Source organism: Diabrotica virgifera, chromosome 10 (genome assembly GCF_917563875.1).
Source record: "Diabrotica virgifera virgifera chromosome 10, PGI_DIABVI_V3a".
Lineage (NCBI taxonomy): Eukaryota > Metazoa > Arthropoda > Insecta > Coleoptera > Chrysomelidae > Diabrotica > Diabrotica virgifera.
The window spans coordinates 27,446,006-27,473,904 of NC_065452.1; the positions used below are offsets into that span (position 1 = coordinate 27,446,006).

At 34.0% G+C, this 27,899-nt stretch overlaps 1 protein-coding gene across 2 annotated transcripts in view; it reads right to left on the reverse strand.

Moving 5' to 3' along the window:
• Positions 1-27,899, reverse strand: part of LOC114346982 (protein grainyhead-like) — a 306,307-nt gene that overhangs the window by 15,309 nt on the left and 263,099 nt on the right. Inside the window, exons 8-12 of one of the 2 annotated variants that reach the window (XM_050663329.1) lie at positions 23,259-23,353; positions 23,046-23,201; positions 18,874-19,053; positions 15,694-16,068; positions 8,191-8,255 (exon numbers count right to left, since the gene is read on the reverse strand). In XM_050663329.1, coding sequence (XP_050519286.1) covers positions 8,191-8,255; positions 15,694-16,068; positions 18,874-19,053; positions 23,046-23,201; positions 23,259-23,353 — 871 coding nt within the window. The remainder of the gene's footprint in view (positions 1-8,190; positions 8,256-15,693; positions 16,069-18,873; positions 19,054-23,045; positions 23,202-23,258; positions 23,354-27,899) is intronic. The other variant, XM_050663330.1, reaches the window with a different exon arrangement.

Below are 27,899 nucleotides of genomic sequence, written 5' to 3' on the forward strand. Positions count from 1 at the left end.
AGATCTACTGGACACCACAACAGCCGGTAGTAAAACAATAATTCTCGGCGACTTAAACGCCAGAGTCGGCAACATACCTGTGGCTGGAGCTACACAAAGATTTAACGAAGAAACGCTCAACGACAACGGAGAAAGACTCCTAGACCTTTGTTTATTGAATAACCTCCGAATTAACAACACATACTTTGACCATTCAATACAGCATAAGATCACCTGGTCAGATACAAGAGGACGTAACTCTATGATTGACTACATTATAACAAACAGACAAATACACCCCAGGGATATAACAGATGCGCGCACTCTATCGTCCGCCAATGTAGGATCCGACCATGGCCTGGTACTAGGGAAAATAAATATAGAAATCAACACACAACGCAAACGAAATACAAAAGTCGAAGAAAAGTTAAACATAGAAAGCTTAGAAGACCAAGGGACACAAAACTTGTATAGAAACAGACTAACAGAAAAGCTTAACAGCCATAACCTAGAGACTAAAAAGGATATAGAAGAAACCTGGAAAATTATTAGAAAAAGTATCCTACAAGCAGCCGAAGAAGCTTTAGGTAAAAGAAAAGTCAACAAAAATAAACGTGAATACAAAACTCCATGGTACGACGAAAGGGTGAAAGCACTAGCAAATCAAAAGAAACAAGCTTTCCTAACATACAAAAGAGTGAAGACACCGGAGGCACGAGACGACTACGTGACAATCAGGAATAGAGTAAACCAAGAAATAGATAACATCAAAAAGGAACACTGGGAGAAATTTACCAAAGATATGGAATACGACCTCTATGGATCCCAGAAAAAGGTGTGGAAGATGATAAGGAGACAAAAAACAGAAATGAATGAATTTATACGGAGAGATAACATTACGGAGACACAATGGACTGAGCATTTCGCGAAATTATATGGAGAAGGAGAAGAAGAGAACAGAGAAATAAACATTAATGAAACCCACGATAGAGTACTAATATCAGAAGAAGAGCTACAAGAACGAATAAAAAAATTAAAAAATAGAAAAGCACCTGGTCCTGATACTGAAAAGATAAATAATGAACTGCTAAAATATGGAGGAAGAACACTACTCAAATGGCTCCTAAAATTATTTGTCGATATAATAAATATCGGAGTAGTACCAGCGGAATGGAAGGAAAGTCTCCTGCTACCGATACTCAAAAAGGGAGACTCGAAAAATCCTGAAAATTATAGAGGCATTAGTCTGATGAACAGCACATTAAAATTGTTGACGGCAGTCATAAAAGATAAAATCGAGGAAAAAGCGAATATGGCAGATGAACAGCAAGGCTTCCGGAAGAACCGCAGCACAATAGATGCAATTTTTATTATCAGGCAAATAGTAGAAAAGTCTATTGAATATGGAAAACCAGCATACATGTGCTTTGTAGATTTAAAAAGTGCTTTTGACAGGGTGAGGCGAAATGATATCTTAAATTTATTACAAGCTGAACAAATAGACCACCAGATAATAAGGCTAATTAAAGAAATTAACAAGAACAACAAGACCAGAGTTATAATGTCAACAGGAGAAACAGAACGCATAGAACTAAAAGGAGGAATCCGCCAAGGAGACTCGCTCAGCCCATTGTTATTCAATATGATGATGAATCAAATAATTCACGAAGTCAGAAAACGACATGGATACCACATGGGAGCGCATAAAATCACGATACTATGCTATGCCGATGATGCAGTACTAATTGCTGATAACGAGGATGACCTACAAAGGCAGCTCCACACTTTCAATCTCACAGCAAATAAATTTAATATGAGAATATCGGTAGAAAAAACTAAATGTATAGTGATAAGTAAAGAGCCGCGTAGATGCAAGTTAGAAATAGACGGCAAAATTGTAGAACAAGTAATGAAATTCAATTACCTAGGAGTAGAGATCACTAGTGACAGGAATATAAGAACAGAGACCACAACACAAGCAACAAAAGCGGCAAGAGTAAGTGGTTGCCCCCGAGAAACCATATGGAGAAACAAATATCTGACCACGGAAAGCAAAATAAAAGTATACAAGACAACAGTAAGACCTATCCTAACATATGCAGCGGAGACAAGGACCGATACAAGAAAGACGAAACAACAAATCAACAATATCGAAATGAAAGTATTAAGAACAATAGCGGGCATATCATTAAGAGTTTAAGAGACAGACAAAGCAACAGAAGTATACGAGAACGTTGCAAAATTCAAAATATTAACAGGTGGATAAAAACAAGAAAGAAAAACTGGAACGAACATGTAAATCGAATGGAACCAGATAGATTAGCGAACATCTGTAAAAACAACAAGCCGTATAGCAGAAGACCCGTTGGAAGGCCGCCGAAAAGGTGGAAAGACAATGTACAGTCAACAACAACTGAAACGGAATAAGAGGCAGACAAACAGGAGTAATCCTAGTCGCGCGAAGAAGAAGAAGAAGAAGAAGACATATTATATCAACTGGAAATGATGAAACAATGAACATTGAGAAAATGAAAGACAGTCTATTTCGTCTAGAGGCGACCATCTTCCTCTTACTTACGTTTCATCCTCTTAGGGCTCTTCGAGATGCTGTATGGTCTACTCTATAACTACTTCTACTCTAAATACTAAAAGAGCAGACCATATAGCCTCTCTGAAGACCCCTAGGAGGGTGAAATTTACGTAAGAAGCTGATGGTCGCCTCTGAAACGGAAGAAATATAAACTGTCTTTCATTTTCTCTTAGTTTACTCATATTGTGAGTACACGGAATCAACTTTCGACGGAATTTTTACCCAGATGAATTGACGGGAGATGACTGCATATTGTAGAGTCCGTTTTGTCTCTTTTATTCATCGTCTGTTTGCTTTGTAAATTGTAGAAAGACCGGATTGAGGTTGTAACCAGAAATTTGGCCAAAAGGTTGAAGAAGGTTGGCGATCATCATCACGATTTGTATTCTGCTTACAGCTGCTTTAACCCTGTAACGTTACAAACGTCACATCTTTGCTATTTTATTTTTAAATAATTATTCTATTTTATTTCCTTTAATATTCCATTAGTAATAATGTTCTTCTATTTGTTTTACCTGTTTTCTTCGTTAAAAACTCGTTGGCGCCCTCTTTTATTATCATTTATTTACTATATCTCTTTTCATCTAACATCTAAGTCATCATACTGAACGTACTCCGTATATCCTTACTCTCTAGATATGTCTTTCATTACGGAACATGCTTACCCATCTTTATGTCCTTGGTCGTCATTTCAAATGTCGTTTTCAATGACAGTGACACTTCATCGCTCGCTGACACTAAGTGGAAAGGGAAGACTTATTCCTTAAAAAGGGCATGAAATTCGAATAATAGCTATGCATTTCCAGACAATCTCTCTCTTGGGGTAAGAATTCTAATTAATTACAATCATTATATTCCTACATGCATACCTAGCTTTTTATAATAGTTTTTATAGTATTTTTTATACCTAACCTCCCATCTTCTAAAAGCGTGTGTTCTGATATTTCATTTCATTTATTAATATGCATTTAGTAGTCAGATAATTTAACTATTCTCCTCAGTATTAATTCCATTTAATTTATTCTTGCCATCTGCTACTCTTTCTGACGATTATTTCTTAAAATAATGACACACTTTGGTTTCCTTACTTCTTGATGTTTGATATGTGTTTTATATTCTAGTTTTTGGGAACAAAATCAACCTTTCTCCCTTCGGGAGCTTCAAGCCATCCTCACCGGTGATCGAGCTAAGGCTGACAATAATAAAGACCATGTCATCTAGACTGCAACGATGAACATCTTCAGCTGCAGGGATCTGAGGCCAAACTGTCCAGGTCTACAAGAAGTCTACAGCAGTACCATTCGACATCAAGAAGTTACCATCAAACCAACACCACAAGCCATGCATAAGTATGATCCAAGAATTGTTAGTTTTTGGCAAGAATTTGAATTTACTTGTTAATGCATTTATAGTCATATTTTTATTATATCTTTAATGAACAGTAAACATGATTAGTGAAAGTATTGTTTTGTTTGCTTTCATTCTAAATTTTCATAGTTCATATTTAAGATTAGGACAAGACGAACACACACCTTGGGAGACTAAGCTAGGGTGAGCGATAGCTATCCTAGTTGGTTGAAGTATTATTTACGAATGCTATTTCAATTAGCTGGGGTAGCCTATCGCGTTTTCGCTTCAACCCTTTGAATGCTGATGACTGATGACGCCTAAACACGCCATACCGTTACTACTGTCAGGTGCGCATGAATGCTTCAGGCGTCATATGTAGATATGCACAACATTCGTTTAGAGGTTAGTATTTGTTTGACTTTGACTGAAACGAGTTGTCTTTCTACTGAGTACGTAGATAAAAGTCTTTTTAAAATGTCAGTTTCGGTTCATATTATGGATGAAGAAAACCAGGGCCATCTCGAAAAAAACACTACAATGTAAATGCAGCGAAAAATCGAGTTAGCACCCAGATCGCGTTAGGCATATTTCGTCAGCAATGAAAGAGTTAAAAAGCTGGATGAGCAATTAAACCACTTCCTGAGACTGCGATAGCCATCACATTCGTCGCCTTTCAACTTCCAACGCTACACTTTCTTAGAATCTCCTGTACGTTAGAATATCCTGTACGATATTCTGCAGAAACTGCTATTTTATTCATCTCATCACGTAGCCACGGTGTTGTAGTTTTTGTATCTTGATTTCATTATTCAGTCCTGTTTCGTTTGAAAGTATTCTCAAGACTTCTTCATTCGTGGTCTGTCTATGTAACATATTCTCAGGATTCTTCTGTAAAGCCACATCTTGAAAACTCCCACTTTTCTCATCATTCATTTAGTTGGAAGAGTGGCTACCTCTATCCCATATAGAAGGACAGAAAGTAACTTAAATAAGCAGTGTGGCATCGTATTTTTCTCACGAATATGTGGCAAGGAAAGAGGGCGTACATAATAAATTGTATAATACAAATAAAATCAAGAAATGGTGCAAATTCAATTTAGAGTAAAGAAGGTTATCAAAATAATATAACATGCAATAATATACTACGTGGCAGAAAATCCTACAAGGGCTAAATAACAATATGTTTTAGATAGTAAAATGGCACAGAGAAAAACTAAAGCAACATACGCTAACAGTGTGTTAGAATATTTGATAAAATAAAGTGGTAGGTAAGGGTATAAATACAAATTTACAGTATTTGTAGTAAGGTTATAATATAGGTACGTGATAAAGCAGAAAGTATCAACTTAAATTAATGGAATCTTAAAACACTGATCAACCGAGGAATCCACGAGGCCGAACAACTAGCCCAGAACAACGATATAAAGAAATTATAAAAATTTGATGGTGTTCACCACATCCTTATAAGGGATTAAGGACGGGGAGGAATGGTTCTAAAACTCGAGAGAGACACAGTACCTACCAAGAGTACCTAGTTATGATATATTATACAGTGATGAGCGCGCTAATAACCGCTAAAATATCTCAAAAGATGGAAAACATAATACATTGCGAAACAAAAAGAGATGGAACTAGTGGAGGTGGAAATTATCGTTATAAACGTAGTATTTAACATTACATAGTTTCCCACCTTTAGTCGTCTGTGAGATGAGTATTTTATAAAATTCTACTGTCAGAGTGACAGTTGTCATACTCCTCTGATACGTCTAAAGGTGGGAAACTATGTAATGTAATGTTACTAATTTCCACCTCCAATAGTTTCATCTCTTTTTGTTGTGCAACGTATTATGTTTCCATCTTTGGAGCTATTTTGCCGGTTCTCAGTGCGCTCATCACTGTATAATGTTATTATACAATTGTCTACAGTGAGGCAAAATAAACTGCAGTATTATATTAGTGACTAAGAAAAGTATAAAACAAAGCAAAATCTTGGGAAAAATATAAAATTACCTAAGACATCACAATTCAAACGTTAAAAACTGAATACACCATTTAGAAAAACATACTTGGACATGATACACATATGAATAACAATTTCCATTAAATCTTTATTATTAACTACTAAATATTTTAAGAAGTTAGTAGGATGGCACCAGTCCAACACATTGAAGGCTGCTGTACAAGAATACAAGCAATTGAGACTTCGTCAAGAAGGAAGAAAACAGAAAACGCTAAAATACAAGAAGATAAGTTAGGGAGTTAGAGCGCAAGAGAAAGAATGGGTTAAGGATTTCATTTCAATAGGTTTGTTCGTAGAACGATCAGCAACCGTTGCCAACCGTCAGACGCATGCGCGTTCGTAGTCTACGAACTCTAAATGTTAACTGCGCAGCGCTAACTGTTAATTGCGCATGCGTCTGATGGTTGGCAACGGTTGCTGATCGTTTGGATCGTACTACGAACAAACCTATTATTTTCATTCATAGACTTAGAACAGAAAACCATTAAAACATAAAAGGGAGAAATCCTACAAAAAAAAACAACACATGAAAATAGACTACACTACACCGGCTGTTAATATCTGAGCTGGCTGTAGTCGATGGACTTAAACAGCATTTATGTAGATGTCTCCATTGGTACATCACCGTATGCAGCATTTTGTTGGATTTGAGAATGAAATGACGCTGGGCAGGTCCAGATATGATGATAAAAGGTGGACGCGGAGAATTCTAGAATGAAGACCAAGAAGCATGGGAATACCTCAAAAGAGATGGGTAGATGACTTAAGAGCAGTGGCAGCCAAACCGTGGATTAGATTAGCGCAAGATAGAGAGTGATGAAAGCAATTGGGAGAGACCTACATTCAGGAGTGGATGGAAAATAGTTGACGAAAAAGAATATTCTTGATGCGTAGACACGGCTGTTGTTTTCTCCGTTGCAAATAATGGATTTTCGAAAGTTGGTAAGAGGCGAACTCTTTTCAACATGGCTCTCGATTCCCTATTTACGTTATAGCGAGTATGCTTTGACATACTGTTTCCTCTATATATGTACATCGATTGTTATACAACACTTCTAGATTTGGATTAACTATAGGCCCTGAAGGGAACGCTAAAATCGGCAACATTGCTTACTCCAATATTCACCCCTGTGATGTATCAAACACGTTATAAATAACGTGCACGTTATCCTGCATTTACGTTAAATTCTACAAATTGATGTGACGTATGACAAATAACGTTTCTCAAAAACGTTATCTGGTAACATAACAGATTCATTTTAACGGGACCATTAACCTCTTGTTATAAAATAACGTGTACCTAGTATAAAGAATAAATAAATATAAAAAATAAATAATGTAGTCCAGAATTTTGTCAGATTGTAACGTCGGATTATTAAAATAATTAGATGATGCTGTTAGAAGGTTTGTTAAAGTTATTTTTTAGAAATAGTGTATTATTTTTTGAGGTTATGTTATTTGTAAACAAAAACATTTTATTCATATAAATGAAGAAAGCATACAGACTATAGAGACCAGTTTGGCCAGATTGGGTAAATCCATTTAAATGTTCGTTTTGTAGTTTATTTCAATCCTTGTTGAGCCATTTTATATCATAACAACACGACAAGCAAAAATTAAATAAAATGCACAATAGAAAGAACACCTCACGGACCCGGGAATTTCAAATAACGAAATAACATCTTGGTCTTAGTTTTGGTGCCAGTGCCAGATGTGCGAGTGCGATGAACAAGATGCGTACTTAGCTACACGCTGCATGTTTATGTCTGTCTTCCTCTAACTTATTCAATTTCTGTATACTGTTATTCTTGTCGCGCAAGACGACACTTTAACGTTTTGAAAATAACATGCTGGATAACGTGCACGTTAAAAACATGATACATCACATCCAATTTTTGGCAACACGTTATACAGGCTGTTATAATCAAACGTTATGTTAACATAACGTGTATACGGTATTTATATCGGGTTAGTCACATCACAGGGCTGATTGTCGGTAATGAGGATGATAATGACGGCGGAGGACGGAGAGTGTTAGAATCGGAGCAAATCAACGGGGTGCAGTGTTGCCATGTATCGAGTGTATATCTAATTTAAAACTAAACAATCTGTATTACCGTTCCTAATCTATTATTAGAAGTAAACATTGTAAGTAGTTAGTAAAATGCGAACTGTTAGAAGATACCACCAATAAATGATCAGTTCACTACTCACAACTACTCCAAACATTTGTCAAAAAATCTAAACTTACCCTTTTCTGTTTTTGCGATACAAGTTAATAATATTCGAAGGGCTTATTTTGTACTTATTCTCAATCTGCAAAATAAGGAAAACAGAATTAATTTTTAGTGAAAAAATAGATGTATTTCTGTCTTTCTTAATTTTAGCATAGATTTAGAAGAAGTACTGAGCTTTTCTTTAGAAATGCAAATGACAAGTACGTGGAGCTGCAAAAGTGAACTGTTCCCACGTCGATGATTACCATGATGTTAATCAAACATGCCGGTTTTAGTTTGTAGTGTTATTTTAAAACGGAATGAGATGAGTGTAAAAGCCCAGTACATCCAGGTCCATGCATATTAGGCCAGGGCTTCCAGCACAAAATGTTATTCTACTAAATTACTATTTTATTTCTCTTTAAAAATAATATTTAATACTTTATTAATTAATATATGTACATATGTACTTAATTACGTGAAAATTGTTTGCTAAGTTTGTTTCGAAAAATATTTTTCAGTTGAACAAACACAATTTCGACGAAGAAAATTTTCTTAATATTTTATTTGTAAAATTGAAAAGCATACAATGGAAAATTGAAATAGCGGCACTTACCGCGGTACTTAAATAAAAAAAGGGAAACGAAATAATAGAAGAATACGTTCATTACTACAGCGAAGTAAGACGACAGAGCAAAAAAGGAGTGTCTATAGCAATAAGAAAAAATATAACAAGTATGTTAAAGATTAGGCAGCCATAAATGACAGACTAATTATTGTAGACATGAAAATAAAAGGAAGACATATCGTCATAATATGAGTATATTACCCCATCGATGACAGTAAAAGTGAAAAAAACGTGAAAATTGTTTGTTAAGGTTGTTTTGAAAAATATTTTTTAGTTAAAAAAACACAATTTCGACGAAGAAAATTTTCTTGATATTTTATTTGTAAAATTGAAAAACATACAATGGAAAATTGAAATAGCGGTCCTTACCGCGGTACTTAACTAAAAAAAGGGTCAAGCAAACGAAATAATAGAAGAATACGTTCACTACTACAGCAAAGTAAGACGAAAGAGCAAAAAATAGGAGTGTCTATAGCAAGAAGAAAAAAATATAACAAGTATGTTAAAGAGTGGGCGCCATAATGAAAGAATAATCAGTGTAGACATGAAAATAAAAGGAAGAGATATCGTCATAATAGGAGTATATTACCCCATCGATGACAGTAAAAGTGAAGAAAAAGATCAGCTCGAACAACTTCTACAAGAAGCAATAGAAACCGTAAACAATTGGGAACAATTATATTGTTGGTAAACCTTAATGCAAGAACTGGAAGAAAGGATAATAGAAAAATAGTAGGCCCATATATGGATAAAATGTCTTGAATGAAAATGGAAGAAACTGATTGATCTATGTGACCAACATTCGTTAATAATATGCAATGGTTTCTTTAGACACAAAAAGATACATAAATATACATACATAAGACCAGTTCTCAATCAAAAATCAATAATACACTATCTAATTGACAAGAGTCAATGATCGAGGTCAAAGAAATGAGAGTATATAGAGGAACCGTATTTGGATCAGACCACCATTTGATGAGATTAAGAATATACATAATAAATATCGATCACAACAGTGTAATAAAAAGAAAATGTAATGTGGGTGAAGACATAACATCAAAAAGGTGACTTACAAATAAATTAAACGACGAGTTTCTTTACAAATTGAGACTAGCGACAAAAGCGACAGATTTACAAAACATAAAAAATGAAGAACACGATATGAGTTCGAAGTACGATACGAAAACATAAAATCCAAATACACCTAACAGTAGAAGAAGCCATTGGATGGTAAAATGATCTAATAAATTATAAAAAATAAAAATCATATTGGTGGACAACAAAGATAGGAAACCAAATAAAAAAAAGAAGAAAGCTTACCAAAAGTGTCTGACAACAGGAAATCAAAAAGACAGAAAAGAATACAGAAGGTACACTTATGAAACAAAAAAAAAATAAGGCGGGGGAAAAATTTTGACAAAAAAATTTAAAGATATACAGTGTGACAAAGCCAAATGAAATAAATTCATCATTTCGTAAACCAGCGACTTTAGGAAAAATTCCGAAAGAGGTCGATTTTTATTTTTAATTTACGATCTTTTGGCATATATCATACTAGTGACGTCATCCGTCTCGGCGTGATGACGTAATCGATGATTTTTTAAATGAGAATAGGGGTCGTGTGTCAGCTCATTTGAAAGGTTATTAAATTCTTCTGAAATTTTTTTCTGTTTTATGACAGCAGTAAAATGTATTTTGAATTGTGCTAATTAATTTAATTAAAAAAAAATTATTTGGACACCCTGTATAAATAATTATGTTAATGTTTATATTACTGAATAGAGAATTGAATAACCTTTCAAATTAGCTGGCACACGACCCCTATTCTCATTTAAAAAATCATCGATAACGTCATCATGTCGAGATGGATGACATCACTAGTATGATATATTTGCAAAAAAAATCATAAATTAAAAGCAAAAATCTAACTGTTTCGGGATTTTTCCTTAAAGTCACCGGTTTGCGAAATAATGAATTTATTACATTTGGCTGAGAAGCTCAAAAGCAAGGGAGGCATGAAAAAGTTGATGGACTTCAGCATAATACCTATAAAAAGGTAAAGAAAGAAATAAATTATTAAAGAAAGAAAGAAGAAAGTCTCGGATGCTCATGTACTGATAATATATTTTCTATGACACAGCTCATAGAAAAAGCAATAGCATTCAACGCTAAATTGTACATTGTATTTGTGGACCTTCGAAAGGCCTATGATAGTGTCCCAATCAACAACCTGTGGAATTTGATGAATCATGCTAAACATATTTCTAGTTCTTATAACGTAAATATTCTTATTATTTGGATCTAGAATTTTGGAAATTCTTAGCTCTTTTAATAAAATAATTATTCTACTAGTGCTAGATTAGTTACTAGTTTGCTAACATTTATATTTTTGATCAGTTTACGGAAAAAAATATTCAATAAAGTTTTTTTTAGAGTCAATCAAGAATATGTATATATTACTGTTGTTTTTGTTGTTATTTTAAATTTTTTAGAAATTTTTAAATAAATTAAGTTATTAATTAAGTAATTAAGGGACTCTGCAGTATTAAGAATTTAAGAAAAATATACTACTGTACTATACTGTTCGAATTTTGGGACATTTTTTCTGTTGTAGTGCAGCTTATCAATATGTATATGATATTACTGTTGTTTTTGTTGTTATTTTAAATTTTTTAGAAATTTTTAAATAAATTAAGTTGTTAATTAAGTAATTAAGGGACTCTGCAGTATTAAGAATTTAAGAAAAATATACTACTGTACTATACTGTTCGAATTTTGGGACATTTTTTCTGTTGTAGTGCAGCTTATCTTAACTAAATGTTTCTTAAGAATATGCCCAGTTCTCAATTGAATTTAGGTCTGGTGAATTACCAGGCCAATCAAGCACTTTAACTTCATTTTTTCGTATAAAAGTCTGGATCAATTTCGAATTTTATAAGGGGCCAAGTCATGTTAAAAGGTTTCGTCAAATGTTTCCGTGGATGGAACAATCCTTCTCGTAATATTTCAATGTATTTGACAAAATTCATCATGCCTCTAATAGAAACTAAGCTTCGACTGCCATTTGTTGTGAAAAAACCCCAAAACATCTGTTTAGAAGGGTATTTTATAGTCTTATATGATCTTGTTGCGCAGATTCAACTTTACTTCATCTAACAAAACTTGATTTACATCCCTGCACAAACAAATCACTGATAATCACCTATTTTCCAATCGTCAACAGTCCATGATAGCTATTTTTTGACCCATGCTAACCGTTTTTATCATTTTTTGTGTTAGATATTGTTTTTCCTTGGCTTTTCCTTTTCCTTCCCTTCTGGACTTTTCCGTACAGTTCAGGTATTCACTTTAACATCATGCTCCAGTAAATCTCTTCGAAGGTTTGTGCTTGTCTTGACATCACCGGTAATCACTTACTAACTCAGACCAGAAAAACATGTTTGTCCCAATTAACTCGAATGTAGTTTTGAATGAATGATTGTTCCGCTCTATTCTTGATTAACATATTTATTAACTTGAATGATTGAAAAAACTTTTATTAAACACTTTTTGGTAAACCTATCACCAAATATCAGCAAGTAATGTTACTTTCTATAAACACTATATTAACATATAAAATCTACTACTCTATTTTTTAAATTTATTTTTATGTTTTTGATTAACATAGTGACATATTTCAAATTTAATTTTTTGGTAAATGTTAGTTATATTTGATCTAAGACGTCTTTTCAAATTTTTCACCATACTATTTTATTATCTTTTTGCTGGAAACCCTTAAAGCAATTAAAGCTAAGCGTTATTCATGAAACTTTAAGAAAGGGCATGATTAACAATGAAGAAAAGTTCAGTTTAGATCATTTTTATCTAAATTAACAATAAACCATTCGCTAAACATGTTGGTTCAAGCACGTAGATTACTAAAATTTGACGTAAATATAATATAACTATAAGTTCTTGGGTTCTAACTTCTTCTCTTTCATTATATCTTTTATATTCCTCTTGCACGTTTATATTTTTAGTATTCTGTACCTGTAGTCATATTTCTCTACAACATATTATGAGTTTTACAACTATATATTACATTAGTTTTCTTTTCATTGTTTTAATATAACCACGGTTAAAACTCATTTTTTGTAAGTAGGTATATTTGTCCCTTTTGGTCATAATATATCCTATTATGATTTGATCCTGGAATAATTTGCAAAGTTGTACAAGGAACCATCCAAAAGGGGTTTGGCAGTAAATCAAAACAAAATGCCTGATATGCTCAAGAAGAAATACAGTTAATTTCACAAGGTTAAATATTGGCCAATATGATTTGAAAAATAAAACACTTTAAATATTTTGGGGTCTCAGTTAATGGAACTAATGATAGAAGCATAGTAATTAAAGAAATAATCCTGACAGGAAACAAACTACTGAAAATACAACTTCCTCAAAGACGCTTACTTACTCAGAAACGATGAAAATTTAGAGAATAGCAAGTAGATCAGTAATCACGTAAGGTGCTGAAGTAATGTGTTTGAGATAGAAATACGCTGAAGTACTGTGTCTGAGACAGAACAATTAAGGATCCTAGAGAGAAAAATAGTTTAGGAGAATAGCAGGTCTACTAAACTTGGAAATAATGAATTTAGAAAACTGTCGAACTACGACGGAAGAGAAAGTTTGAAAGGAGAAGACATCGTCAGATTTATTAAGGCACACAGACTCAGATAGACGGGACATATAAAAAGGAAAAATACAGAAGCAGTAATCAAGAAAATCATCAAACGGAAACCAGTATCAGGCAGACCATGAGGAAGACTCAAATCTAGATGGGAGAACCAGATAGTTGAAGACCTTAACCCGGCACCTGCCACGTGGGGTGCTACCAGCACCCCATAACACATTTTTATCAAATATTTGGTATTTCAAGTTTGGTAGCCGAGCTGTGCGTCATAGTAGCTTTCTATAATATTATATAGCATATATGTGTTAGTGTTTGAAGTGGTTATTTAGTGTCATTCTGAACTTACAGCTCTAAAGTCGAATTGGGGTGTCATCATCTGGCACTTTAAGTTTTAAATTTTTTTTGTATTTTTGATAAACAGGTCAAACTTACATTTTTTATTGAAATAATTGATTTAAATTATTAATATAGACTCTACACTCACTAAATCTTAATTTTTTTAGATATTTTACTTGACTTCATTTATTATGGGTTGGTACCTGCTAATTTGCTTATAACACCTTTTTCCTTTTATTTTTTAACTTTTATAACATAGTGGCTAATAAGTTAATAAAACATGTTTATTTATATTCTTGTGTTACTCAACACATTATTTTGTTTTTTAAACAAAAACAAGTAGATCACAGAAAATTTTTAATGGGTGCTGTGAGCACCCCACGTGGCAGTTGGCGCCTTGCAAAGCCACGTGGCAGGTGCCGGGTTAAGAAGATGGAGTTATATGGTCCTTCTCAGAGGCATTTTTCAGTGCGACACAAGTGATAGTATAACATTTATTCTAGTTGTTGATAGATGGCGCTATAATCGGAAAGACATGATTTACTTAGGTATTTACAAATTATTTACCTATTACATATCTATACGACTGTAATTCAAAGTTCTTCTCAGTCTTTCAGTGCGTCATTAATGACGTAATTATGATTTAAGAATTTAGAGAATCATAGCATGACATTTTAGTTAAATCTGACAACGGGCGCCCATATAAAAATTTTCAGGGGGGGGCAGACGTGAAGATGCTGCACGGTATATTTTGTATACTTTAGATAACCATATATAGTTTACAGCACCGGAAAAGCCAGGGGGGGCACGCCCCCCCTGCCCCCTGACACTTGTCAGAATCGTAATTGTAATTTGGTATAAAACAAATCAATTGTGTTTATTTCATTTATAAAATGATATGTTCTTTAATTTGTATAGTCTTATACATTGTACGAAGTGTTGCGAAGGATGCAGAAAGAAAAAGAACTTGCGCTTACTATTAAAAAGCGCAAACTGCAATACTTGGGACATATAATGAGGGGACAAAAGTACCAGCTACTACAATTAATTATTCAGGGAAAAATAATAGGTAAAAGATCCATTGGCAGAAGAAAACATTCATGGTTGAAGAATTTAAGAGATTGGTACAAGTGCAGCAGCTGCCAATTATTTAGATCTACGGTATCAAAAATACGCATAGCCTTGATGATAGCCAAACTTCGGAACGAGGACGGCACCTGAAGAAGAAGATACATTGTACAGATTATAGTCGTACAGATAATAATATCATTAACATTATTATATATTATATAAATCATTTTTTGTTCGATTATAGCGCCATCTATCAACAACTAGAATAAATGTTATAAATGATTTTAATCACGGACGTACCTTTTTTTCTGTCACTTGCAACTCAATGCATTAGAAAGAAATCGAAAAACTGTGACGCACTGAAAGATGCCTGTGAGAAGGAGATTAGAATGGGTAACCATAAGCAAAAACAGGAACGAATGAAGAAATATTGTAGAAGATGTCAAGTCACACAACCAATTGTAAAACCAAAATGTTAATGCTGACTTATTCCCCGCGACAAATCAATCGGAAGAGCCCAAAAAGGGCGGCAATCACTCTGCTAGGAGTGTAGATGCCATGATGATGATTTGATCTTTTATGTATTGTAAGATCTACATTTTTGCGTCAGTAAGCTGAATTTTTAATAATTTCTTTTTCATAACTTAGCTGTTAAATACTAAGAAAAGTAGACGATAAAAGTTGACGCCCTGGATTCAAAATATTTAGCTTAATGCTTTCACCAATATAGAGTTTAGCTTATAGTTTATGGTTTATTTAGATACTAATATGTTCAATTATTAATTTTCTTGAAGGCTCTTAAAGTTTCATTAAGGCTCTAAAACTTACTGCGTTTAGAAGTCCTGCTGTGGTAGGAGGAACTACGTGTAACGGTGTATAAACGTCTTCATTTTCTTGACGTACATATAACATAACTCTCTCGCTCAAGGGGGGAGGTCCTGAGCCTGGTCCGGCCATTAATTTTGTCCTTTTTATTGGAGGGGAGAAGACGTTGCCTTCTGATGATAAACTACTATCTAACATGCTTGTTTCCTTTTTGTCAGCGTCAGGGGGAAAATGGTTGTGAAATTTTAGAGTAGGAGTTATGGGAGGTTTCGAAGCAGGGTGTAGAAGAAACGGAGATCCAGTCTTCACGTGATCTACTGGACCGCTAAGAGAACCATCTTCCTGAGAGTAAAACCCCTGCAGTTCCATTGACGTTAGCTAAAAATAAATAAATGAAAATTAATAAAACAAAACTAAGTAGTTTGGTCAAAATTAAGGGGATGTATCTTTTAAAGTACCGTATTCGCTAAAATAGGATACAACAAGGGACTCAACGAAAATTGCACTATCAGAGAATAATGAGCTGTAGCGTTGTTATAGGGCCAACCTTGGACAACGGTCTACTAGGTTAATCCTTCTCTCACCAGTTCGAACAATCATCTTACAAATTAAAAATTTTGTACACCCGCAATCATTTTATTTTCACTGTTCTATTCAGGATTAACTATTTTGACAATCTCAGTTAATATTCAGGGAATATCTAAGATACGGAATTTTATTATCTGACATATCTGTCAAACACAAATGTGACTTTCTGCTAGTACAAGGAACCCACAGAGGGCTTACTTAACCCAAAACTAGTATCTCTGGTATGGAAATATTGAAAGATCACATAAGGATATGGAAGTGCTATCTTTGCCCGACTTATCCAGTATTTTCATTTCATTATCCCTTTCAATGGAAAGAATAAATGAAGGATACAGAAGAATAATCTCATTTTGAAGGCAGTGTAATGGAACGAACACTGTAAACATTTATATCAATGATCAACCCATACTAGTAGATACCAAGACTTTCATCTCCACAGATTACACAGCTATTATTGCGTAAGCAGAAACTTTTCCTCACGTAGAGATAACACTAATCGAAGCCTTGAAAACTATGAAAACCTACTACAAATCTAACTAGCTTAAGCCAAATCTCGGAAAACCTAAGTCTGCTCCTTCCACCTTCGTATTACAGAAGCATACAGAAAACTGAACATGCTTCTCCAAAATCCTTTTAAATTTAAAGGTCAACTATCAACCAGAAATAGGATTCTTCGCAACAAGAAAAAAAGAAAAAATTTGAAGAACCTTGACATTCGCTCGATGATCAGCAATCAAAAGTAGTATGAAAACTCAAATTAAGGAAAATATATCTGGCCAGATCAGTTCATCTGCAAACAAGAAGAACTCGTGTTGCTGAAAGAAGCTGTTACTGACATCTAGAGCCAAGAGAAGAACTCTTCACTATCCTATGTGGAAAACTCTCAACTGCATGCAAGTCGGAGTACCCAAGAGTAAGAACAGCCTCAAGAAATGGGACTATTACCTGCTGACTCAGATACCCAATGTGAATGTGGACCACTGCAAAACACAACACATATCCTTGTCTGTCCTCTGTTGGAGAACATTGACATTAACTTCATGATTACCATTCCAAAGCATGAAAACTCAAATCAAGGAAACGATTTCTGGCCAGATCAATCAATCTACAAAACCCATCAGAAAGAACTCTTGTTGCCAAATGAAAGAAGCTATTCCTCAAATCTAGAGCCAAGATGGTTGTATGGTTGTGAGTAGCTAGCTGTATACCATTAATTACAAAAAGCCCCCCCTTTTTGGGTTTTTTTATAAAAATAAATATAACTTTTACGCAGAAGATTTTTCTTCAAATTTTTGTTTTTTTGTAGATGGAAAAGATTTTATTTGACAGAACTGGACACGTATAGAAAAGTAAGTCAGTATTCGCCAAAATAAAAGGCAAATTATATTATTTACAATAAAGGTAAAAAGCGTTCTGATAGTAACTAACTTTCGAATCAAGCTGGCACAAAAAAAGGCGACGTATGTATCATTATAAATAAATAATGGATTAAAATAAGTGAATCCACTCAATAAAAGTATGCAACGGACAACTATTCTTGTCTTGTTTGAACAGTCGTCCAGTGGACAAAAAAATTATGTATACATTTATAAGTTTCATCCTATTAGCAGCTACGATTTAAGTTCAGACGAAAGAGATAGAGAAGGAAGCATTTAATCAGGCAACCAAGTGACGTCAATAACGTCGAGGAAACGTCAGTTTTTGGTTGAATATATACACGTGTTTGAACATTACGTCGTAGAAACGTCTTTTGTAGGTGATTTTAAATAAGGAAAATTAATGACGTTAAAATACGTTTAAAAACACGTTTTCATTTGATAGCCTAAGTCTGACGTCACAAAATTGGGAAGAGCTTAAAGATTTAGTAATGCTTATGACTTTAAACAATTTCCATAAGAAATTTTTCATTTATTGTTTACATGCTTTATGCGGTAAAAGACTTTTCATTTAGATATTTAGTTAAAGAAACGTGTTAATTAAGAGTTTTTTGTTCGTTTTTCTCAAGTGAGTTAGTTCAATGCAATAGTTCTTTTTGAAAACTGTTCGAGGTTATGTTATTTGTTTTGTTTTGGTGTTTTCTGTTAATGAACTAATTATGTGTTATCGAGTTTAATTAAATTAATTTGTTAATAAATTATTTATTAGTTTATATGTTGTTTCAACTTTGACACAGTAAGTATAGGTACCTATATAAAATGTGAAAATTCTATATTTGTTGCATTGAGGGTATTGTAATTCTATACATTTTAGATAGTCTTCCATTTGGTTTGACTTTCAGCCTATGGGCTAAATTTAAAACAGTTAAATGAAAAATTGCAATAACAACAATGCCCATACGAATAATTGTTGTGTATTTTTAAAACCATAAAATGAAAAATAATCTAAACACGACATAAAAACTACGTTATTGGTATCACGTAGGTTAAAACGTGATAAAAATGACGTCAATTCTGGTGGAAAAAATTCACGTGATTTTCGACGTCGAATAAACGTGATAGACTGACGTGGTTTGGTGATAATTAAGACGTCTTTTCAACGTTTTGTAAACGTTATTTGGTTGCCTGGGTATAGGAGCAAAATATATCTAATACGTACCTTATCAATGTCTTCTGCTGGCGAGAATAACACAGGAGGCTTGGTGAGATCACTCATTGTATAGAATTCTGATCGCTCAGACATAGGATGATATAATTCATCAAGCTTTTTCCGCCCTGTTGCTGTCATTTTACGTTTAGCAGCTCTTCGTTCTTCGTCTCTTGTCTTCCGCTCTGCGCCCTAAACATACCATAAAATTAATACTGTATAGCTGTTGGTTCCATGACATTTCCTAACGCGACAGTTCGTAACCGGACAAATGGTAACGGATAATTCGTAACGGCGACAGTTCGTGACTATACATATTCGTAACGGTACAATTCGTAACTGTTCAATTCGTAACGTCAACATTTTATCTGATTTTTAGCAAAGTTAGTACATATTACCGAATTTATACAAAAATGCATTCCTATACTAAAAGTAATTGTACTTTTTTAGGACCACTTATTTTTAAATATATGTCACACACATGCTTGCATATAATATTCTTGTTAATATGACAACTAAATAATTTTGTTTTAATTTTTTATCTTGAATGATATATGTATGAAGCAAATATGAACATATGAATAAAAAATAATGAAACAAATAAAAACATTTTAATAATAATCTATTTACTACAATAATTAATACAATTTACATTACTAGATTATATTTATTTTAAGACATTTTATTTAATCAGTTAAACCCATTTGTACCTTTCGGTGTTAGGCTATTTATAAGTACAGTTCAATACCTACAATTCAATACATTTTAATAATTATAAAATACTTATTTTAACAATACAATTTTAATAAATGAAGGGGTGAGTGGATGAAGGGAGTAAGTAACAAAAGTAAGTTTTTGAGAAATTTAACTCCAAAGTTTTATTGCTGGAACTTTTTTATTAATCGATTTTTAAACCGAATTTTTTTATTCTCACAGGTAAGATATGTATAAATTTTATTGTAAAAACAAAAATCCCCCCGATTTTTAAAAACTTATTTGAAAAATATATATTTGTACTTACCTCTTTTATCCAAAAACTTTTTTGTGTTAGAAATTATGTCTATGCCAAAATGAAGGGGGTATGTGGACTTACCTCCTTTATCTAGGATAATTATTTGCATTTTCTTTTGAATAAGCGCTATAATCAGAAAAAAAATAACATGGATGTCAAGTAAACACTTATATTTTTGGTTTTACAAAGGAATGACAAACACTGAATTTCTAAGCAGTTTTTGAATCAGTCTAAGGATATTGTACCAACTTCTTAAAATTTTTGTTGCTCTATGATGGCTTCATAATACCACTTATCCCTTTCTGGAATGAAGCAAAGCTGTTCTTTTAGATTGTCTACCTTTTCTTTGCTTAAGGATCCAGTATTTTGGATATGTCTTGGAATGTTGAATTCTTCAGGTAGAAGGGATGGGAAATTTTTCTGCTTGAGGATACATACCATTTTGAAAGGTGTGTAGTAATCATAAGACTCCTTGAAAAGGTATGATCCAAAGATATATACGTGAATCCACTTGATTCCAGTTTTGAAATTAACCTTTTCATTAAGATCTTTTTTTCTATTCATTAGTTTCATGGTTTTCATAATATTTTCCGTGTCTCTAAAGTGATGTTGCATGTCTATCACCATATTTTTCTTGGTTGAAGAAACAATCACATCACCATATTCATCAGGGATGTAAATGTTTTGATGTTTCTTTAGTCGTTTCTCAATACGTCCAAATGCTCTATCCGAGTCTAAGTACGAGTATCCTACCTCTGGAAACTTGTGCTCAATCGTTTTGAAGATGCCTTTGCCCACAAGATACTGAAACAAACATACCATCAAAAAATTTTTATATTGCCCGGCACACGAGTCCGTCCACAAAATTAGATGATCTTTTCCTTTGAAGGCTCGATCCACTTCGATTGTTCGTAGAAAACAACTAAAAATTCCCGAGCTACCTCTGGAAGCTTGATTTTCCGTCCATGTGCAGAAAACAGTTTTTCCACATTTTTGGTTATTATGTGGATTCCCAAGTTGTAAAAACACATTTGTCTAAGATAAAAGGCTTTCGAGGTACTAAGCCTAGGTAGGGGCATAGTTTGCTGTAGATCCAATGTTACATACACAGTGTTCTCTGATTTGATAGCAAATTCTCTATCTGCTTTTTGAGATTCAAACGCTGATTTGTAATTTTCAGCGTGCTCTTAATTACTTTTGCCAGAATCGCATGTACTGCATGTATCGCTTTTGGGATACCCAAGACAGATTAAATTCATTATTAAAAATGAATCGGTATGTAGCCTCTTTTATTTGAAATTTTTTATTTCTTCCTTCAGTTCGGCATTTGTGTAGGTAAAGTTTATGCATTCTAGGGATCGAAAGTTGCGGTGAAAGATATTTTTTGTGAATATTACAATGCCTGGAGTAGTGCGACTCTTCTGCTGGGAAACTGGAAATATGCTCAATGACGTAAGCAGCAACTTCAGCAGGGGTCTTGTTAGGTCTGACTGCGTGTTTGCCCCTTCTGTCCGGTTCAGGAGCATTTTTCCCTGATTTTATTGAAGTTTGGATCAGGTCAACCTTTTTCAAGCTGATTGCAAACAAGGAAATGAAAGCCCGTTTGCATACGGTAGTTTGCCGGCCACTACAAGTTACATTGTATTGGTAGGTGGCAGTTTTATGCTTTAATGCTCCAGTTTTCTTTCTCATTGGTTCCCTTTTTTTAATGCTCTTAAAAGAAGGCAGTTTTTTGCATTTACATCTAGTTTGTAGTAGGAAGAAAATATTGATTCCCTTTCTTCTACAGTTATTGACTAAGAACACTTGTAGCGGCAATTTTCATTGCACAAAATCCCAGAGTTAACGGTTTTAGCGGGTTTTACTTGGCCTATTTTAGAAATGTAAGCCAGACCACTTTCTCTGCACTTGGCACGTTTTCGTGCTTTACATTCTTCAATCTTTTTCTGTCTTTTTCTAGTAACTTTTACTTTTAGTGGAAATATTTTTTTCTTGGTTTTAGTGGGCAAATTAAGAGCCTCTTCATTTCCATTTTCAGGAAGAGCAACGAACTCATCATATGGAATATTTCCATTTACTTGTAGTTCAAAATTTATATTGCCATCATTCATAATCTCATTTTCAGTTTCTTCACTCACCACTTCCTTATTGATATTGCCTTCCTCATTTCTCATCTGATGTCAGCTGACGAATACATGAAGGAGGTATGTCACATTTTTTATTCTCTGTGGTATGGATGAAGGAGATAAGTACTTTATCTTGTTACTTACCTCCTTCATTCACTAGATATTTAAAGTAGTATGGTCAATTACCTCCTTCATACGCTGGCTATCTCAGTTATTTTAAATCATAGAAGGCTGGGGATAAGTGGAAATTTTAATTTAGCACTTACCACCTTCATCCATGCGGATAACTCATTTTCTTAAAAAATGTCACTTACTCCCTTCATCCACTCACCCCTTCAAATATAAAGTATTTATTTTAATACATTTTTCTGTTCATTTTCACGAAATATGAAATATATCAAAAATGTTTATCCTGATGCTAGTTCGTTAAGTTGATAAAAGTAATTGCCATTGTAGCTATAATAAAAGTTAGTTTCCACTAATTAGAGAGTTAACAAAAATAAAAATAAACAGAATAATTCTACAGTGAAACCTGCCATCCGGATCAATGTGGCGACAGACCGATCCGGATATGAGAAAATCCGGATATCAAGATAAAATATCTTTTAAACGTTTTCTCCTTCATACATTCCAGTAATCAACGCCGTCAACAACTTTTGTCGATAGACACGTTTTATAGATTCTATAATACATTATTTCGCCATCTTTTAGCTCTTTTGGGTCGGGATGAGAGGGTGTGTTGTCCAACAGCAGGACTGCCTTTCTCGGTAGATTTCGGTAGATCCGGACGGTTCTGCCGTCCGGGCGAATATATGGGGAGGTCCGGATATGACAGGTCCGGATGTGGCAGGTTGTACTGTATTTGTACGCTACGAATTGTATCGTTACGAATATGTATACATAGTTACGAACTGTCGCCGTTACGAATTGTCGCCGTTACGAATTGTCGCCGTTACGAATTGTCCGTTACGTTTTGTGGGGTTACGAACTGTCGCGTCACGAGATGTCTTGTCACGATAGCGGTTATCATCAAAACTTATATTTACCTTATCACAGAAAACTTTTATTTGGCAATAACCCCTATGGAAGATCTGTGAATCCCTGGGGTCTTCATATGTGTCTATTTGTAAATGGAGCGGTAATCCTTTGACTCCCTTCTGACTGCTGAAGTCTGTGCTTAAGCATTGGACAGCGATATTAATCTAAAAAATGAAAATTGATTTTATTTAATTATTTCGAATTAATAATATTGTGCATACCTTTGCTGGACTTTCCAGAGGGTTCCAATATATAGCTATCGCGTTATGAGCAATTTCCTCAATGCAACCAACCAAGCCTACGCTATTTTTCGTATCTAGAATAGATAAAAACGTTGAATTATTACAGTAAATTATATTTTAAGATATTTTAGTTTTAAACAAACACAGAAAATAATGTTAATAAAAATTGACAAAACTGACAAATCAAATAATTAACAAAACTGCGTGTATGTGCTGAAACTCACAATTTCAATCGAAAAGGAAAATTCATTAATATCCTCATATTATTACAAGAAGCATCAACCAGGATCTTCTTCTCCCCTTCAATGTGGGGTGGATAGTTTCAGTGCAATTCTACTGCTTATGGAGAAATGAACAAAACACAAATTAAAAATTTTACTAAACGAATTATGTCATTTAAACTTCAAGAGACAGTTAAGACATTTTAGATAACATGTTTGCACTGAATATATTGAACAAGATATGAACTTGCATGTGATAAAGTCGAAGCCTTCCCATTCTTCTTCGTTGTGGTATATAATTTAAAGTTTTCTTTGGCCATCTACCTTCAGTCATTCATTTCGCGTGACCATACCACACTGTTGTCTCGTTTCAATTCTATCTACACTGGAATATATAGTATTTGTCCTCCTTCTAGCAACTTCATTCCTGATGTGATATTTTTTGGATATACCACACGCTCTCCTTAGATAATCCATTTCGACAACTTCTATTCTTTGTCTATCTTTTTTCGTGATCTGCCAAACTTCTGCTCCATAAGTCATAATATGCTCTACCAAGGTTCGATAGATTGTCAATTTCGTTGTTTGTTTAATATATTTAGACCATAGTAGAGAGCTTAGAATATTTACCGCTTTTTTCCTGCTGCGCTCTGTTTTCGATGTCCCTTTTCGTAGTGCCTTCTTTAGATTTTATAGATCCGAGATATTTATATTCTTTATATGTTTTTGTGGTTCTAGTTTCTAACTCTGGATCTTCTTCATCATCCATTATTTTAACATACTCTGTCTTTGACATATTCATATTGAGGCCCCATTTTTCATATTCTTGCTTTAGTTTTCTAAACATGTAGTCGATGTCTTCCTCATAATTCGCTACGACTACCTGATCATCTTCAAAAAACAAAGTTGTTAGACATTTACCACCGCCTATGTCTATTCCCATTCTGGATACTTGTTTCCTCCAGTGCTCTAGCGATGATTGAATCTATACTTTAAATAAGGTAGGAGATAGACAACATCTTTGTTTAAGTCCCTTTGTTATTGCAAATGATTCAGATATATAGTTTCCTTCTTTAACGACACTTCTTGCACTTTTGTATATATTTGCGATAGCATCCACATGCTCTCTACTAATACCTACTTTCGTCAATGTTTGAAAGGTATTTTCATATACGGTACCACTGAAAGGTTTCAAAGGTCCGCATCGTATGCCTTCTCTAAATCTACAAACAATAGGTAGGTAGATAGGTGCCTTCCGTTTTTCGATTACCTGCTGCAGAACGAATATATTATCAGTGAACTATCTTCCTGCACGAAATCCTTTTGTTCTTCCATGTCTTCGTATTCTGATTCTATTCTTTCTTTTATTATTCGACCTCCTCACTGAGCTCGTAACAGTTATTCCCCTATAATAAAATTAGAGCACATGCGTTTATCCCCTTTCTTGTACATTGAGCTGATGTATCCAACATTCCAATCATGAGAGATATTTTGTCCTTTTAAGCATTTATTAAATAGTTGAACCAACAGCTCATGTAATATTTTTGGTCCGTGCCTTACCAACTCATTGGGATGTCTTCAGGTCCTGTTGCTTTACCGTTTTTCGATCTTTTGAGGGCCTCGCTTAACTTTCCGGTTGTTATCTTAATTATTTGTGTAGATTCGGATATTTCTTCCATTTCGATCTCTTGGAATTTACATCTATCTTCTGTCAGTAAGACCTCATAATGGTGTTCCCACTGTTTCAGAGCTATTAACTTTATGTTACATTTTTCCTTTCCTTCCCTCCGGAGAGACTTTATCACCTTTCACGCTTGCCCAACTTTTGTTCCACCCATATACCTATCCACCTCTGCACATCTTCGATCCCACATCTCATTTTTACTTTTCACTACTTTTCTTTTTACATCTCGATTTGATTTTGTATATCTCTTGTGATCTTCCTCCTTTCTCGTTAACATCCATTTCTGATAAGCCGTTTTCTTCTTGTTTACTAACGTTTGCATATTCTCCGACCATCATTATTGATTTCTTGTTTCATGCTTGTCTTATACCCCAAACCTTCACTTGCAGCCTCATGAATGTATTTTATTAAGTTGCTGGTATAATTCTTCTGTTATATTTTCTCGTTCCACATTTTGTAATTTTCTGGCCAGTCGCATGTTATAACGGCCATATAGTTGACAGCATTTCGTTTCAGTCTAAGCTGCAAGTGCTCCTGATGAGAGGTGAATACTTCGAAACGCGTGTAATGATGGAGGTTCAATTCAGATGTAATTCCTAACCTCGTCCAGTGGCTTCCAGTAAGGTTGGATTTGCTCTTCACCTGAAATCACCATCGAAGACAAGTCTTCTGACTTCCCGTTGCTTCATTTATAAAATTGTTTGTTTATAGATTGTAATGAAGATTCTTAATTCCTGTCTTCTTCTTCACGTGCCATATCAGAATTATCCGACGTTGGCGTCACCATTGCGAAGGCTTCTCGATCTTCTGCAATATGAAATAATTGTCCTGCATTTGATATTTATTAGTCCATTCACGAATGTTTTTTTAATTCCTGTATGATACAATTTTGAAACATAACTTAAACAAAAACTAAAAAACAAGCATTAAAGTGCATATTGTTATTAAATTTTACAAAAAATTTTATGTACAAGTCATTACTCCATGCAATTCAGAATTTGGGTACATTATTTCAGTACTAAAATTTTATAATGCAGCCAGTGCATTTCATTTTTGTTTCAGTACAAAGAGAAGAATTATTTACCAATGGTGCGACAGCAATGCAGTTGCAATGTTAGCGATGGAACCTTTATTGATTGTTGTACTATTTATGTATATCATGCTTCACCTCATAATTGTTTTCTAAAAGAATTGACATACGATACAGTTGCTTTATAAATGTTCAATTGTCCATTCCCTATTCCGCGTTAATTGGCTAGGATAGTTTTACAATACATCGAAGTATTTTTGCCTCATTTCCCGCAGTAGTCTTAGATAATTCAATGTCCATTTGGGATTTTTCATGTTAATTCAAATCAAGATTTTGTTCCAAGAAACCTAGTTTCAACTGGTGTGGAGATTCTTTAATTGTTGTTTTATAGTTATGAGCATTCTTGTTCTTCTTCTTCCTCTTTAGAAGTAATTTTGCTTGTTCATTGGCGGATTGATACCTCTATGAAATGTTGTCACTATATCTTTTGCGCGGTTGTCCGATACGTCTGCCCATTTCTATGTTTATATTTGTGAATAGTTTCTTACTGATTACTATTGTTTTGGTTTTCTGATTTGAGATGGTCTATATTAAATTCTTTTGTCCTTATGTTAAATCTGTGGACTAGTCTTTGCAAACTACCTTCATTTTGGGGTAACAATATTGCTTCAACGTCGTCTACGTAACAGAGTATTTCTTCTTCTTCGTTTCCCATTCTGGATCATGTTCATTTGTGGACAGTTCTGATGTTTTCATTCATGATTAAATTAAAGAGCATATAGCTCAATGAGTGGTGTATTTCAACGGCAACCCTAAATCTAATTTATATGTGCTAAGAACACTTCCTTGTATTATTCCTAAATTGATATATTGTGTACCATGTTTTATTTGAATGAATCAGTATCATATATGGCTTGTAGGGTAGAAATATAATTTGTTATTATACATCTGTGTTTTTATCAAACAATTATTGGTGTGTTAAATATGAGTACAACTACTCAGACTTAAAATATCGCATAATACATGCTAACATAAAAAGACACAAGGTGAAACTCAAAACGGTGCAATAAAATCACAAGCAAAAAACATTGATTAACTTACCCCTAAATTTAGGCGAAGAAGACGCATGTAAATAAAAATTATTTAAAATATCTTAAAACAATAAAAAAGTTGTTATGTTTACTAGTTTTATTTTGTGGTTATTCAATTCTCTGTATTAATTGTTAATAAATTAACTCCAGCTAATCCTAACAATAACAAAAGAGATAGCAAAAAGGAAATCACAAAAACGGTAAAAATTCGAAATTTACAATATTTCGGTAACGTAATGAGACATCTAGAGATATATAACCTTCTACACCTCTTAATACAGGGCAAGATCGCTGGAAGTAGAGGACCAGGCCGAAGAAGAATATTCGGACTTCGAAATCTCCAAGAGTGGTATCAAGAGACCACAGCTAATCTGTGTAGAGCTGCCGTAAACAAAGCTATTATTGCTAATATGATCGCCAACGTTCGATAATCGGACAGGGCACTGAAAGAAAAAGAATCTTAACAAGTTACGAGGCTGGACTAAATGCAAGAAACAAGTTGTATAAACTTGTGAATATGACTGTTATGATCTGGGTGAAGTTATAATATTTTGGTTATGTAATGAGTAGAGAGCGGAATATATGCAACACAAC